This window comes from Saccopteryx bilineata, chromosome 1 (assembly GCF_036850765.1).
Source record: "Saccopteryx bilineata isolate mSacBil1 chromosome 1, mSacBil1_pri_phased_curated, whole genome shotgun sequence".
Classification (NCBI taxonomy): Eukaryota; Metazoa; Chordata; class Mammalia; order Chiroptera; family Emballonuridae; genus Saccopteryx; species Saccopteryx bilineata.
This window is the reverse complement of record NC_089490.1, coordinates 404449073-404464740: the sequence shown is the minus strand read 5'-3', so window position 1 is coordinate 404464740 and position 15668 is coordinate 404449073. Positions and strand designations below refer to the sequence as shown.

The 15668-nt window shown below is 58.7% G+C and overlaps 1 protein-coding gene across 2 annotated transcripts in view; it reads right to left on the bottom strand.

The window, feature by feature from the left end:
- Positions 1–2760: 2760 nt before the first annotated feature.
- Positions 2761–15668, bottom strand: part of NADSYN1 (NAD synthetase 1) — a 31499-nt gene continuing 18591 nt past the window's right edge. For both annotated transcript variants that reach the window (XM_066252299.1, XM_066252300.1), the window contains 12 exons: positions 15265–15339; positions 14025–14149; positions 12838–12886; positions 12226–12328; positions 11589–11757; positions 10474–10609; positions 9227–9333; positions 6999–7130; positions 6532–6601; positions 5322–5450; positions 4129–4305; positions 2761–3013 (listed from right to left, as the gene is read on the bottom strand). In XM_066252299.1, coding sequence (XP_066108396.1) covers positions 2963–3013; positions 4129–4305; positions 5322–5450; positions 6532–6601; positions 6999–7130; positions 9227–9333; positions 10474–10609; positions 11589–11757; positions 12226–12328; positions 12838–12886; positions 14025–14149; positions 15265–15339 — 1323 coding nt within the window. In that variant the 3' untranslated portion in view covers positions 2761–2962. The remainder of the gene's footprint in view (positions 3014–4128; positions 4306–5321; positions 5451–6531; positions 6602–6998; positions 7131–9226; positions 9334–10473; positions 10610–11588; positions 11758–12225; positions 12329–12837; positions 12887–14024; positions 14150–15264; positions 15340–15668) is intronic.

Sequence of the window (15668 nt, the reverse complement as noted above, 5' to 3'; positions counted from 1 at the left end):
CCCTCAGCAGCGGATCCTGTGTTGCCTGTATTTTAATCTTCACAGTTTCATACTCAGAAAATGGTCAAACAAAAGGAAGCAGGTGGAAGAGGAAGACTGAGAATCAGCCAGCAGGGACGGTGTGGGGTGGGGTGGGTCCCCTGGGAGCCGCTGCTGAGCTAAGGGTGACAGAGCCAGGCAAGGCTCTGAGCACCTCTGCCCTGGTCTCCTGTGACTTCCCGCTCTGGCCTCTAGGGGCAGTAGACCAACTTCTGACCCAGGAGCAGACACAGCCCAGATGCTGCAGGTGCCCTGAGCTCCCACAGGGAAGGGAGTGAGTGAAGGAGGGTCCCTGGGCTCATAGTCCCCAACCTGGAAGAGGGCGTTTTCTCTCTCCACCTTCCCACGTCTTGGCATCTAGTACACAGGAGCACGCCCGTTATTTTGAAACCTGTTCTCCTGTGATGTCTAAGATGCCATCCCGGGGTTCCTGCCACAGAAGGGTTACCACGGATGCGTGTGCCTTCACAATTCACAAACAACACACTCAGTTCTTCAACCAGTAATAGGGAAACTACATCCATCTACACCCAGGCACACAATATTTCCAGAACACCAGTGTCTGGTGCAAGGAAGGACAGGACAACAGACAGGAAAAGACAAACGGGGAGCAAGCGCTCAGAGGACCTGGCGTGTGGAGAGGCCCGGGAGGCGTTACGTGGGTCTCTGTACTGCGTTAGAGACTCAAATGTGGGCCACGAGATTTACACCGAAGCCACTTAACCCTCCCAATAGATCTATAAGCGCTTTCGTTTTTCAGATGAGGACGCAGAGTTGGAGATGTTCGGTGACCGGACCGGGATGCAGGGATTCGAGGGATTTGGGGGTGGATCAAAGAGTAAGATGTGCCTGCGAGATGGCAGTTCGCAGGCTTCATTAGGGAGGCCTCTGGTTAGCTGGGCATGAGGGGGATATTACTCAGCATGACCCTTCCAGAGGCTACAGCTCCAGGGCCACCCACCAGAGGGGATGAGACCGAGGGCCGGCAGGGTGGACAGCACCAGAGAGGGGCTCCCACGTTTGGTGACATCGCTCAGCAGCATGGCGGAGGGCATCGGGGTCACAGCGCCAAAGGCAGCTACGCCTGAGGTTGTTACATACTTGTCCACTCTGTGGCCAGAGATGGGGGTGCTGTTTTGGAGTATGAAGAGCAGGCAGGCTCTAGATGGCTGAAAATTTGCTCCTTTGGGGCAGTTCCTGGGCAGCTCAGTAGGCTAGAGCTTTGTCCCAATATGCCAAGGCTGTGGGTTCGACACATGGTCTGGGCACCTACAAGAATCCACTAATGTGTGCATAAAAGATTAAAACAATTTGATGTTTCTATCTCTCCCTCAAATCAATCAATAAATTTTTAGAAATCAGCTCTTTTGTGCTCTATTTATTAATATAATAACACGTGTACAAAAAATGACCTGGATCCTGGCAGGTTTGAGACTACAGGTCCAGACACAGAGGTCACTCGGGACTCATCTGAGCTCCATGCAGCTAGGAGGGGGAGGCTAGGCTGGAGCCCTGTGCTCACAGCCACACGGTACGGCCTCCCCGTCACTGGGAGAGGTGTCGTGTTCTTGATAGGAGGCCACTGCTCCAAACAGGAGGCCACAGACTGCCAACAGGTGTCTCCACTGGCTGGACAGAGTAATGGACAGATCTGTACCCCGTAAGATGTGCCCACAAAGATACTGGGGGGTGTCACTGCAGCTGCCAGGACCTATATCAGGCTGCATATCACTGGTCTCATCTTTCCCATTTTCACGTTTTTATTTTTTATGTTTTTGTTTTAAATGAGAAGCAGGGAGGCAGAGAGACAGACTCCTGCATGTGCCTGACCAGGATCCACCCAGTGAGCCCCTTACCAGGCAATGCTTTGCCCATCTGGGGCTGTTGCTCTGTTGCCCGGCAATTGAGCTATTTTTAGTGCCTGAGGCGGAGGCCATGGTGCCATCCTCAGGGCCTGGGGCCAAATTGCTCCAACCGAGCCATGGCTGCAGGAGGAAAGGACAGAGAGAGCGAGCGAAGCAAGAGGTGGGAGGGGAGAGAAGCAGATGGGCACTTCTCCTGTGTGCCCTGACTGGGAATCGAACCCAGGATGGCCATAGCCGGGCTGGCACTCTACCACTGAGCCAACCTGCCGGCTAAAGTTATTTCCACTTTTAGAGGAGACTGTTTTTACAGTTCTTAACACCTAGACTTTGCACATTCAGCAGTTTTCGGTGATCTGTTTCTGTTTCGTGCCACATAGCACGTCCTGCCCTGGCTCTGGTGCCTGTGTCGGGACTGGCAGAGTGACCATGTGTATTAGTTGATGGCGGGATGTCAGGAGGGCAAGGATGATTGAAGGCTCACTAGCCCTGAGCACACCGTGGTGTGAGCCTTCCCTGGTGGCACGGGACAGAAGAAAACCTATGTCCCTGCAGGTTCCAGTCCTCAGATGACATTGACAATAACCAAGAACAAATCAGGGGAAGGACCCAGTGTAGAGACAGGGGACCGTGCAGGGCCATGAGCGAGGGCAGAGGAAGAGGGCAGGAAAGGCCACTTCGCAGAGTGACCAGACTGTGACAGGGTGCAGGAAGGGGAGAGACGTCCCAGACCCCGGCACGGACCCCCTCCACCCTGTCCTGGAAACATCTTCTTCTGCTGCGCCTGGTCCCCCGGGCTTGGGGACACTCAGGAGCACACAGACAGTGCAGCCAGGAAAGGGCACTCCTCACGAGGGAGTTAAAAAGCACATTCTCTTTATTTCAACCCTTTTTTAAGGAAATAGACTTAAAAGATCCCTCTGCCTTGAAACATGAAAGACTTGTTGACGCTCCGCTCGCTGGGGGCAGGGAGAGGAGGGACCTCCACTCAAGGTCAGCAGCGAAGCCGACGTCACACGCGGGACCCTGGCAGGCGAGGCGCCCTCCACGCCGGGCCGACGTCAGTCCACACCGTCCAGGTCCTGACGCTCCCTCCTCTCCAGGTGGAGGACCTAGGGGAGCCACGTGGAAACACAGGGTCCCCGCTGATGTTAACAGTCACGCTATCAAAGACGTGATTCACCCAAAGAAGGTGGCAGCCATGGAACTGAAATCTCAGGCTCTCAGACGCTGTCTGCCAGGTACTAAGTGTGGCTGACTACGGGCATGTGCACAGGAAAGTCTGATCGAGTGGACCTCCGGGTCGCGTGGTCACGTGGATAGTAAGCCGGCAGGTGAGGCCACTTTGCCCAGCGCGGCCTCTCAGGTTCCCCTCTGTGGTCTGGATGCACTGCTGTACACCCCACTCTTGATCTGGGGGACCCACTGCTGAGCGCATCCTGGTCCCTCATAACCCTTGTTGGGGAGGGCGTCCTGGGCACTGCTGGGCATTTTCAGTGTCCCTGGGCTCAGCCCTCAGGGTGCCAGCAGCACACCCTCCCCCTCACCAGGAAGAGATAACCAAACCATCTCCAGACATCGCTGATGCCCCCTGGTGGCGACACAGGTCCTGAGAACCACGGCCGCAAGGGCAGCGTTCCCTGGCTCCACCCTCAGTGACACATGACCCTCAGGGACGCTGTGTGTCACCAGATTGTAAGTGGTTCCTCCAGCCCCGTGTTCTCTGCTCAATGGGGCTCTATCCACCCTGTGTCATGTCACTGCCTTGGGCTCACTGTCAGCCTCCTCCTCCTCCTCCCATCAGATTATACAGACCCTCTGGGCGGGGCATCTGACTTCCTGTCTGTTGTGGAAAGGGAAGGAGGGAAGGGCCTATCCCTGCTTTTTAAATGGGTTCATTAACCCTCCCTTTGTTCTACTATTAATTAACCACAGAAGGAAGAGCACAGGGTGTTAGAAGCTGTGAAACCACCTGCCCACGCCAGTTGTCCAGAAATGACAGTGACGGGCGGCACACTCATTCCGTGAAACACAGCTACCCCTTTGGGGGTTCAGAGCACCAGTAAGTACAGCACAGCCCGAAACAGCCCACCCCAGACTCTGACTATAAACACACCAGTCCCTCTGTGGCAGTAAGGGTGATAATCAAAGCTTCTCCCCTCCCAGTGGCACCGGGCGGACGTTCCCTGACCGCACGGAACAGAGAAGGCATGCCTGCCGCGTTCACCTGGTTTTCTATGCACCGGAACTGCCACGGCCAGCCGACCTGGTAGAGGAACGGCCGCAGGTCGAACCTGTTGTCGTCGGGGCTGTAGTTTTCCGCGTGGTACGCGGGCGTGAGTGTGGTCATTTTGTGTCGGTTCATGGAATACTTTGAGAAAAACCACTTCACTTTGTCGGCCACCTGGTGGGGGAGGAACACACAGGGCTGCAGTTTCCGAGGCCGGAGTTCTGACCCCTGTCACGCTGGGTGGCGCTCGCTGACCGTCCCCGCTACATGGGGAAGGGGGTCCCACTACATGGGGGTCTCCCCTACATGGGGGACTCCCCGCCACACGGGATGGGTCCCTGCTCGATGGTGGGGTCCCTGTTACATGAGATATGTCCCCGCTACATGGGGGGGGGTCCCACTACATGGGGGTCTCCCCTACATGGGGGACTCCCCGCCACACAAGATGGGTCCCCGCTGCATGGGGGACTCCCCGCTACATGGGATGGGTCCCTGCTCGATGGTGGGGTCCCTGTTACATGAGATATGTCCCCGCTACATGGGGGCATCCCTGCTACATGGGATGGGTCCCTGCTACATGGGGGTTCCCACAACATAGGGGGTCCCCACTACATGGGGGTCCCACTACATGGGGGTCTCCCCTACATGGGGGTTCCCACAACATAGGGGGTCCCCACTATATGGGGACTTTCCCAAAGGCCGGAGTGGGCTGGGTCGGCTGGCTGGGCTGTAACAGGGTAGGCCCGATGCCAGTACCCCGGGAGACCAGAGCTAGGTCCCAGGAAGTTCTCTCTCACCAGGGCTCTGGTGGTTCTACGGGGACCGGCTATGCAGGCTTCAGCCAGAACAAGCCTGGCAGCTAACAGAAAAGCAGCGATGATCTGACCTCGATGTTAACAATCTGCCCCGCATAAGGGACCAGTGAGCCTGCTGAGGAGTGTCCGAGCCCCCTCACGTGAACGTGGCCGGGGCCGCACCAAAGGGAAGGCCCGGCCGAGCTGGTGAATGCTGGGCACTGGGCAGAGGCATCGTGGGCGCCAGCACTCAGGTCTGGAGGGCACCGCGCATTCACCCGCCACGTGGGTCAAACCCGCCTCTGCCGGGTGGTGGGACCCACCGACCTCCCCCGGGGGAAGGTTGGGGGTGGGGTACCTGTCGTGGGGTGCGGGGGAAGGCCGGGGGCGGGGTACCTGTCGTGGGGTGCAGATGGCCTTCCACATGTGCAGGAGTTTGCAGAACATGCTGTAAGGCCCGGCCTTGGCTATCTTCCGGAGCCTCCCGTATACCGAGAGCTCTGCGTACGTCATCCCCATGTCTTCCTGCGGAGCGAGGGTGACAGCACATCAGAGCTGGGACACAGCTTAACGCTTCCCGGGGTGACAGGAACCGGGACCCGGAGAAGGGCGTCTTCCTGAGGGGCCAGGAGCGGAGGCCGGGGCTGGCCGATGAGACGGCGGCTTTCGGAAAACGTGCCGGTTTCAAGGACTAGGAAGGGCTGAGTGTGGCCCCACAAAGACCTATGTCCTAAGCCCTAGAGAACCTACAAGTTGTGACTTTATTTGGAAGAAAGGGTCTTCACAGACGTGATGAAGGATCTCAGGATAAGATGACCCTGGGTTTGAAGGGGTCCTTAGTTCAATGACAGGTGTTCTCAGGAGAGACAGACGAGGGGACGTCAGCGAGGAGGCCGTGCGAAGACAGAGGCAGAGGACAGAGCGATGCGGCCACAAGCCCAGGACGCCTGGAGCTCCTAGGAGCTGCAGGGGGCAGCAAGGACTCGCCCCCAGAACCCTCAGGGGGAGCACGGCCCTGTGACACCCTTATCTCGGACCTCTGCCCCCCAGACTGTGGGAGACTGCTGTTGTGCTGTGTGAGATGCTGGTCTGTGATGTTCGTCACAGCAGCCCCAGGGCACCAACACCAAGGCCACTGGCCGGCCCTGTGCCCGGTCCCAGCAGGCCCCCGCTCCTTAAGGACAGAGGGCTCAGCAGAGAGGGAGCGGGCTCACGGGAACCCGGGCCACACCAGAGGCCGCGGATGCCCCCAGCCCTGCTCAGAACAGTCCACTTCGCTCTGAGGCGGACACGGGCCAGACCCCTTGTTCCAATTCCCTCTCGGTTCCTGTCTCCCCCCTGAATGTACAGCTAGAGACAGACGGGGACACAGGTGACGGGTAACACTTGCAGGACATCCCTCACCTGTGACCGGGGTCTGTGGGACCCGCTGTGACCAGGCCCTGGTCCTGCCACTGTCACCCACCCCGGCCTTCCCTCAGGCCTGGGCTCCAACATCACCCCCTTGGCAGGCCTGTCCAGAGCCCCATCTCAGGGGTCCCAGCAGGCACACGCCAGGAGCAGGAAGACAGGGAAGAAGCGTGGTGACCAAGGCCATTGCCATTACCTCGTCAGTCTGGGACACCTGTCCGTCGGCCAAGGGCTCGAGCTCTGCGGTGGCCGGCGCGGCCATGATGCTGCAGACAGGACACACCATCAGTCACGGCAGCGGGGGACCAGGTAACCCAGTAGACGCTGCTGGCACCAGGCTCTCTACTCAGCGTGGCTACGGGGAGCTGCATCAGACCCCCCAGCCTTACGATGGCGAGGGGAAGGGTGACGGGGCGGGGCGTGGGGACCAGCGAGGGCGTGGCTGCCCGATGTGGCCAGAGCCAAGGGGGCTGGGTCGGGCAGCAGGAAGGAAGGAGAGCGTGAACTGGCGTGGATCCCAAGTGCGGGCAGAAGGCGAGACTGTTCTCTTCAGGAGGCAGGGCGCTGGGGACGGTGGGGGAGCAGGTGCGGTGGCCGGGGCTGGGCTGGGCTGGGCGGAGACCCGGCTGAGGGCCGCAGCCTGGGCTCGCGGGCGGCACTCACCGCTGCAGGGCCGGGAGCTGGAAGTGCTCGATGCAGAACTGGATGAAGGCTCGCAGGTCCGTCTTGCTGATCCCGCCGATGGGGTTGATGTCGGCACTAGAGCAGTCGTACTTGGTGAGGTAGCCCAGGAGGCTGCGGCGAGAGGACGTGGGGTCCTGCGGCGGCCGGCCGGCATGGGCTGCCGACGCCGCTGACCGACGCAGGGGCCTGGCCTCCCAAGACTGGCTTCTCCGGGAGCCCGGCGAGCCAGAGCTTGACCAATGGGAGGGGCACAGAGAAGTCTGGGCAGTGGGGGCTGACTGCTCACGGGGGGACCATCAGCATCCAGCGGGGGCAGCTGCACTGGGGAGGCAGGGCGGGGCCTCAGCGCACAGGGTGCTGAGCCGGCTGGCGGTCACCTCCTAGCTGTCTCCCATGGTGGGCGAAGAGGGGCCCCCAAGGTGCCCACGTCCTCATCCCTGAAACCTGTGGCAGGATGTGACAGAGCAAGAGGAACTCTGCAGCTCTGATGACGGCAAGGGCTTTGCAACGAGGCTTTTATCCTGGGTTCCTGGGTGGGTCCCAAGTGCAGCCACAGGGTCCTTACAGGTGGAACAGGGAGGTGGCAGAGTCAGTCAGAGGGAGCCGTGAGCACAGAGGAAAGGACCAGGGACGGATGGATGGGTGGATGGTGGATGGTGGATGGATGGGTCGAAGGATGGATGGGTGGATGGTGGATGGATGGATGGATGGATGGTGGATGGATGGATGGATGGATGGATAGATAGGTGGGAAGGTGGATGGTGGATGGATGGGTAGATGGATGGATGGATGGATGGATAGGTGGATGGTGGATGGATGGATGAATGGGTGGATAGGTGGATGGTGGATGGATGGGTGAGTGGGTGGATAGGTGGATGGTGGATGGATGGGTGAATGGTGGATAGGTGGATGGCTGGGTGAATGGATGGGTGGGTGGATAGATGTGTGGATGAGCAGATGGATAGATGGATGGATGGATGGATGGATGAATAGGTAGACGGGTAAATGATAGATGAATGGATGGATGAATAAATAATTGGGTGAATGGGAGGAGTAGTTCGGCAGATGGATATATAAGCAGATGGTGAGAGGGCAGACGATGGATGCATGCATGGATGGATTATGGATGGATGGGTGGGTGGTGGATGGATGGGTCGATGGATGGATGAATGAATGGGTGGATAGGTGGATGGAAGGATGTGTAGGTGGATGGATGGATAGATGGATGGATGGATGGATAGGTGGATGGGTGGATGTGTGGATGGATGGACAGATAGGTAGACAGGTGAATGATAGATGAATGGATGGATAAATAATTGGGTGGATGGGGGGAGTAGTTCGGCAGATGGACATATAAGCAGATGGTGAGAGGGCAGACGGATGGATGCACGCATGGATGGATTATGGATGGATGGGTGGGTGTTGGTTGAGTAGATGGACTGAAGAACAGATGGGTGGATAGAAGGATGGGTAGACGAATGGATGCACATGGATGCACAGATTAATAGAGGAGTAAATTACAGATAAAAATTTTGAGATTCTAACACAATAAATTAATAAAAAAATTTTTAAAAAAATTTTCTTTGAGATTCCTCAGGTAGCAAGGAGCAACCAGGAGCAGCAAAGAGAACAGTGGAGAGGAGCGGGGGCAGGAAGTGGGGAAACTGAGGCTCGGGAAGGAGCTCTCCAGCCTCCACTGCTCAGTTTGAGGACCAGTTGAAATTTATCTCAAAATGAATGGGTGGATGGGTGGATGGAGGGATGAGGTGGTGTTTTCTTTTAACCAGAAAGCAATCCGAGACAGTATTTCCCGTGCCCATCACACATGACCTCTCCGGTTTGGAACTGACAGCTGGACGCAGAGAAGGGACCTGAGAGGCAATGGAACCGCCGTGGAGAAACAGACAAGCCCAACCACGTGAGACGGGGTGCTGGGAAGACGACCCCAGACACAGGGTGAAGAAGAACACAGAGCCAGGAGAGCTGGTCAGAGCAGGGGGGGGGGGGGGGGGCGGGGCAGTCTCCACGCCCGAGTCATTGTGACATGCTAGAGCCACAAGTGCCCTGGGAGACAAGGGCTGACGTGACACCCCCACCGTGCATCTCCCAGACTCAGAGGGACGCTGTGGAGACACTGCCTCGGGGAACACGCCCCCAGAGATCCGGGGTGCTCAGGACCCCTCAGCGTGCCCATGGGGGACACGCACCTCTCATCCACGTTGGTAGATCCCAGCACCAGCAGTCCGCCCCGAGCACCCCGAGACCAGAGGCTCAGCTGAGCAAAGAGGTAGGCGATGACCATCCGCAGCCGGGCCTGGACGACAGGAGGGGAGGGGTCGATGGCTGGGTGGATGGATGAGTGGGGGACAGATGTCTGGATGGGGATGCCTGTGCTACTGCCACAGTCCAGTCACAGCTCTAGAGGAAATGTTCCCAAGCCGCCTCTGGAGAACAGGAGAGCTGGAGGCATCTGGCTTCCTCGTCAGTCCAGGAGCCCTATCTCCTTGGCGGGCGCCTATGCAGGCTCAGCAGCAGCCCAGCTGGAGATGGCAGGACCCCAAGCCGGGGGCCAAGCCCTGGGGGAGGCCGGACTGGGCTGCAAAGCTAGCCAGGGGAAATCCTGGCCACAGCGCGCCGTTCCCCTCACTAGGGGCGTTTCTGGGAGGGGAAGGACGCCCACGGCCAGCAGAGAGGGGACAGAGACAGAGGTCAGCTCCAAGCAGCTGCAGCCCAGGGCCCTCTTGGCTTCCGTCAGCCACAGTGTCCAGACCCTGGACAGCCAGGGCGCAGTGGTAGAGCCATCACCGAGGACGCAGAACATGCACACACACACGTGCACACTCACCCCAACAACTGCCTTCACACCACAAACACACTCACACACACATATGTGCACATGCACTCATGCACACACCCACAAATGCACACACGTGCATACTCACCCCAACTGCCTTCACACCACAAACACACACATATGTGCACATGCACTCATGCACACACCCACAAACGCACACACGTGCATACTCACCCCAATTGCCTTCACACCACAAACACACACACACGTGCACACTCATGCACACACCCACAGATACACACATGTGCACACTCACACTGACAGCCCCATTTCACTCAAACTTTCAAACTCACGCATACTTTCACACATGCAGTCCCATAGACACCTCACTCTTACACACACTGTGCACCCATACTTGTGTACTCATGCTTCACCCACGCACCGTCAGATACCCTTATTCACGCACGCTTACACTCATGTGCATGCTGTCTTACACGCTCACACACGTACATGCACACACCCAGACCCCGAGCTTTGTCCAGGAGGCTGCAGTCGGCTCTCCAACGGGACACACAGGTCGCTGACCCCAGCACGGGCTGTCTCCAGGGTCCCCTGCACCCCCTCCTCCCACCGTGGTGACCGCGGAACGGGGAGACGCACCTGCACGTTCTGCAGGGCCAGGTTCTCCCTGCTACTCCCTCCATGAGCAGTGAACACGGGCCTTTTACCCGTCACCAGGCTGAAGATGCCCATGACGGCCGTCACGGCGGGGTCGATGCCGAGGCTGACGTGGTGGCTGGAAGGAGGAAGGGCGGGCAAAGGGGTGAGCGCGGGCGTGCATGCAGAACACACACAACTGCGGCCATGACGCGGCGCACGGCTCAGCGGCACGGAGTACACTCACAACACTCTGCCACCGCCATCTCTGTCTAGTTCTGAACTTTCCATCACCCAGAAAGGGGACCCCGGACCCGCTAGCTGTCACCCCCCTCTCTGCCCTCCCCCGGTTCCTGGCAACCACCAATCCACTTCCTGTCCCCACGGATCTGCCGGCTCTGGACGCTTCACAGGCACCGAATCACACCGCGTGTCCTTCCGTGACCCTCGGCCCTGCGCCCTCAGGGCTCCCGCACCCTGAGGCAGGGGTCAGAACTCCCTTCCCTTTTGTGACGGAAACAACTATTCCACTGTGTGCACGGACCACGGTGAGTCCATCATCCACAGCTGGACAGTCGGCCGCGGGCACTAACGCTGCTGTGAGCGCGAGTGCGCACGTATCTGCTAGAGTCCATTCGGCCCGTTCGGGCACAGACCCAGACGAGGGGCTGCTGGGGGTGGGGGCAGCTTGTAGCTGAGCTCAGCAAACCAGGTGGGCAGCTCCTCGCTTCTCTTAGAGACAGAATGAAGGGAACACTCTGAAAGAAACTACGTAATTGTCCCCTCTCGCCTCCACCTTCCTCAGGGACGGGGAACCTCTGCGTGGAGAGGGCAGGGGGCGGGGCACACCGCCAGCGCCGCTCCGCTCCGTGCGACCCGACACACGTTGGCCCCTGGCAGCCCGGGCCCGGGACATAAAGACGGGGCAGCGGCAGTGGAAATCAGACAGCTAGGATTCGGGGTTCAAAGTGACACACAGGTTCCCTAAAATCCCGCTCAAACCAACAGGGAGCACGCACACCTGCTCAACTCCTGGGCGCGCGTTTAACCACCCACGCGTCACAGGCGGGGCTTCCAGCGGTCACGGCCGCCGGCCCGACCCGCCACCGGTGACTAACCTTCCGATCTGCTGGGCCAACTCCCGGGCCCTGTCGCTCGTCTCCTGGGAGGAGTTCTCACTGGCCATGTAGCAGGTCGTCAGGATGCGCCCACAGAGCTCTCGGGGGTCCTGGGGCGCGTAGCCGGCCTCGTTCACGACCGTCTGGACGTCGGCCAGCACCTCCTGATCTGAAAACCGCCGCAGAAAAGGGGAACAGCTGCTTGCAGGGTGCCAGGGGCCTGTCCGCCTGGCTGGGTCCTTGCCATCGCTCCAGGACTTTCCTCACTAGGAGCAGGGCCCCCGTTTTCTGGCGGTATCACGAGGGGACCTTCAACGGCCAGGCACGCGGGAGGATTTGAACTTGGGTGTGTCTGACCCCGGAGCCCATGTTCTTTCCAGCAGGCCACACGGGGGGCGGACGGCACCCGCAGACATGTGTGACTCCTGTGAACACAGCACCCTGGCCCCAAACCCTTGCAAGGGACTTGAACGGCCCTGCTGTCCTCAGGCTCCAGGACTCGGGCACCGTGTTACAAGACCTCAGGACGTCCACAAAGCCTCCTCACCCATGACCTGGGTTTTCCCTCCGCTCTTCCCCCCCGGGCGGCCCGAGGGCTGACCCCCAGTGCTCCCCTCAGCCCCAGACGGTCACCTACTTCCGTTCTTCACGGCCTCGCAGACCTGGCGGCACATGGAGAAGACCAGGCAGGCGGTGGCCGCGCTGTCCACCCCGCCACTCAGGGGCAGGAAAAACCCCGCCTGGAAAGGGCCCAGCAGACGCGGGCATGAGCAGAGCCTTGCTGACGCGGACTGCCCAAAGCTCAGTCCGCCCCCCCCCCCCCGCCCCGGCTGACCCGGATGAGCGCCCACAAAAATGCCCACGGGCATCCGAGCTCTCGCTGGGGGAGGAAGAGGATGCCCCCTACATCCCACTGTGGTTTTCCAGAGGGCAGAGCCCTCTCACTGGGAGAGCGGCCAAGGCGGACTCTCCCGTCATTACAGACAGGCATGGGCCCAAACCTGCAGGACAGGGTGGGTGTCTCGTAACCCTGAGTGTCAGCGGGCAGGAGCCCGCCGGACCACACACAGAGCCAGGCCTCATGTGCCCTTTGGCCCCTGGCCAGTGTACACCAGGCTCCGCACTTGGCCAGAGTGAAGCGATGCCCGGGTTGCCCGCATGTAAAAACCCAGTCACTACCCTGCTGCACAATCAACGCAAACCGCTCACGAAAGGAGCAAGTCGGCCGGTGAGACCCCCGAAGTCTTACCTGTTGGCTGCGCCTTAAAAAGTCCCAGAGCCAGCAAGCAGGTCCAAGGCTGGGGGGGGGGGGTAACGGGGAGCGTTAGGTTTGGGAACTGCTGACCTGGCCCGCAGCTCACCGGGGGGCAGGTGCCGGGGGACGCGGAGCCGGTGAGACCCGCCAGCAGCACCGGGCTCTCCGGACACCACTGAACCCACGATGCGGTTTTAACACACTGCTGACCGCTCACGAGTTTCCTCGGGTTTGCCCTGGCGTCAGCTGCTTCAATTTTTGAAACTCGGGGTCATATAGGATTATTGTGTTTGTGAGTCTCCGCCCTGAGGGTCGAAGTTCGAAGAAGAGCACATCCTTCTATATTCCCATGCGGACTCCTTTTCCTCCCAGGCCCCCAGGCAGGCCTGAGACCCCAACGTTAAAGCTACTGTAAACAAAAGCAATCACAGCGTCCAGCCGTCTAAACCTGCACTCTCTTCTAACCGCTCGCAGTTTGAACGTACGTATCCAGGATATCGTAAAACCTTTCTTCGCCGTGTTCAGTACAACTAGCACGTGTCAAGTGTGTGTTTCAGAAGGAAAGCGCAGCGAAACCAGATCTATTTGCAAAACGCTGCGTACTATTACACGCCGGTGATTGCTACACAGTACGCCACGGCAAAAAAAATTACTAAAATCTTTAATAGGTATAAAATATCACAGGTAGCAGATATGTACAAAGTCTCATTTAAATTTGTTATGTATAAATAAAGTATGCTGAAGTTCATTCAGATTGTTTCACTTTCATACTCAATTACAAAAAAAAAATAGCCGGTGACACAAGATAACTTCTGCATAAAATTGCCGGTCCACACTGTGTTCAGTCTCAACACAGCCCTGGCAGGTGGGTCCTGACATCGGTCCCCTTTTGAAACGGGAAAACCGAGACACAGGGCAGAAAGGACAGAGCCCTTGTCCGCGAGGTCTCAGGGCGCGGGAGTGTCAGAGCCGGGGGTGGCACCCAGGTGGGGTGGCTGCAGCGTCCACGCCCTCAGCCCCACAACCCGTGGCCGTCTCCTAACCAAGTGGCTCCCCAGGCGGGTTCTGAAGACCAGCCATCGTGTTTGTTCTGTGTGGGCCCCCAGCACAGAGCAGCCCGCTGCAGAGCGGGGCGTAGTGGGTCGTCCACGGGTCCTGCCCGAGTGGGAAGGGCCGCCCACCTGATCTCCTCGCCGGCGCTGTGGTACTTCCACTCCACGGGCTCGGACAGCGGCTCCAGCATGTCCTCGTGGCACGAGAGGGCAAAGTCCACCTTCACGCGAGGGTAGGGGCTCACCCTGCTGGCCTGCCAAGGGACAGTCATGACCGATGACGTCCCCTTCGTACCAACTCCCCCCCCCCCAGGGTCCCGACACGGACTCGGAGCAGGACTCAGTCACCAGTGGGACGTGAACATCAGAGCCGCACCAGGAGACCCTTCCCGCCCACCGGGACGGCAACCATCAGAAAGACAGACGGCCGCAGCGTTGGCAGGAGGTGGAGGAATCGGAGCCCTCATGTGGACTTCACCGGTGGGGATGCAAGAGGGGGCAGAAGGTTGGGCAGCTCCTCCAAAGATGAAGACAGAATGACCTCGCTGCCCAGCAACTCCCAGGTGTGTGCTCGAGAGAAATGGGACCCGTGTCCACACCAAGACCCAGGCATGTGTTCACAGGAGCACAGCCATCCTGGGCACAAACTGGAGCAGCCCAGGCGTCCATCAGAGGGTGAGTGGACAAACACAACAGCGTCCATCCATGTGATGGAACATCATTCAGCCGTCCAAAGGAACAAAGCCCAGCCTGACCTGGGTGGCGCAGTGGACTGAGCATCGACCAGGAACGCTGAGGTTGCCGGTCCGAAACCCCGGGCTTGCCCCGTCAGGGCACATGCAGGAAACAACTATAAGTTGATACTTCCTGCTCCTCTCTGCACACCCACGTTCCGCCTGTCTCTCTCTCTCTCTCTCTGTCTCTTCTCTCTCTCTCTTTCCTCTATCTAAAATCAGTAAATAGTCTTTAAAAAAAAAAAAAAAGAAAAGAAAAAAAGAATGAAGCCCAATACACACACTATAACATGGATGGACCACAAAAACATCGTGCTCGGGGAGAGGAGTCTGTCAGTCAAGCAGACCCCACGTGCTGGGAGTCCCTGTAAGGGAACGTGCAGAACAGGCAGGTGCACAGAGGCAGGAAGACCGGAGGTCACCCGGGGCTGGCAGAGGGGAACGAGTCTGGGGTCCTTTCCAGGGTGTTGAAAAGTTCTCACACCTCACACTGACTGTGGAGATAGCTGCCTAGTCTACATGTACTAAAAACCACCAAATCAGGTGCTTAATTCAGTGGATTGTGTGGTATAGGAATGAAATCTCCACCAAGTCTCCGGGTCTTTGGCCAGCATCCTACAAGGGTGCCCACTTACCGCCAGGTTTCGAGAAGAAATCTCCGCCCTGTAGCTTCTGACATCCTCCAAATCCAACGTGGCGGTGAGGACTTCCTGGAGAAGGAGTTTCGGAGAGAGAGTGTGAGTTCCTGCCTGGTTGCCTCCCTCCGCTTCAACAGGTGTGCCAGATTGCACACAGGTGAGTCACGGCTTCCAAGGCAGGGCCTGGGGACCTGTGGATTCGAAGGGCTCCACAAAGAGGGGAGGGGCAGTGCCGCTGTCGATCCAAAGCCCTCCCCCCCTGTTGCCTCTAGAACCTCTGCTGAATTCAGAGACTTCCCAGTAACCTCTTAGTCACTACACAGCACATAATTCTGTCAAATAAATGTCTGCTGGCCTGACCAGGTGGTGGCGCAGTGGATAGGGCGTCGGACTGGGACTCG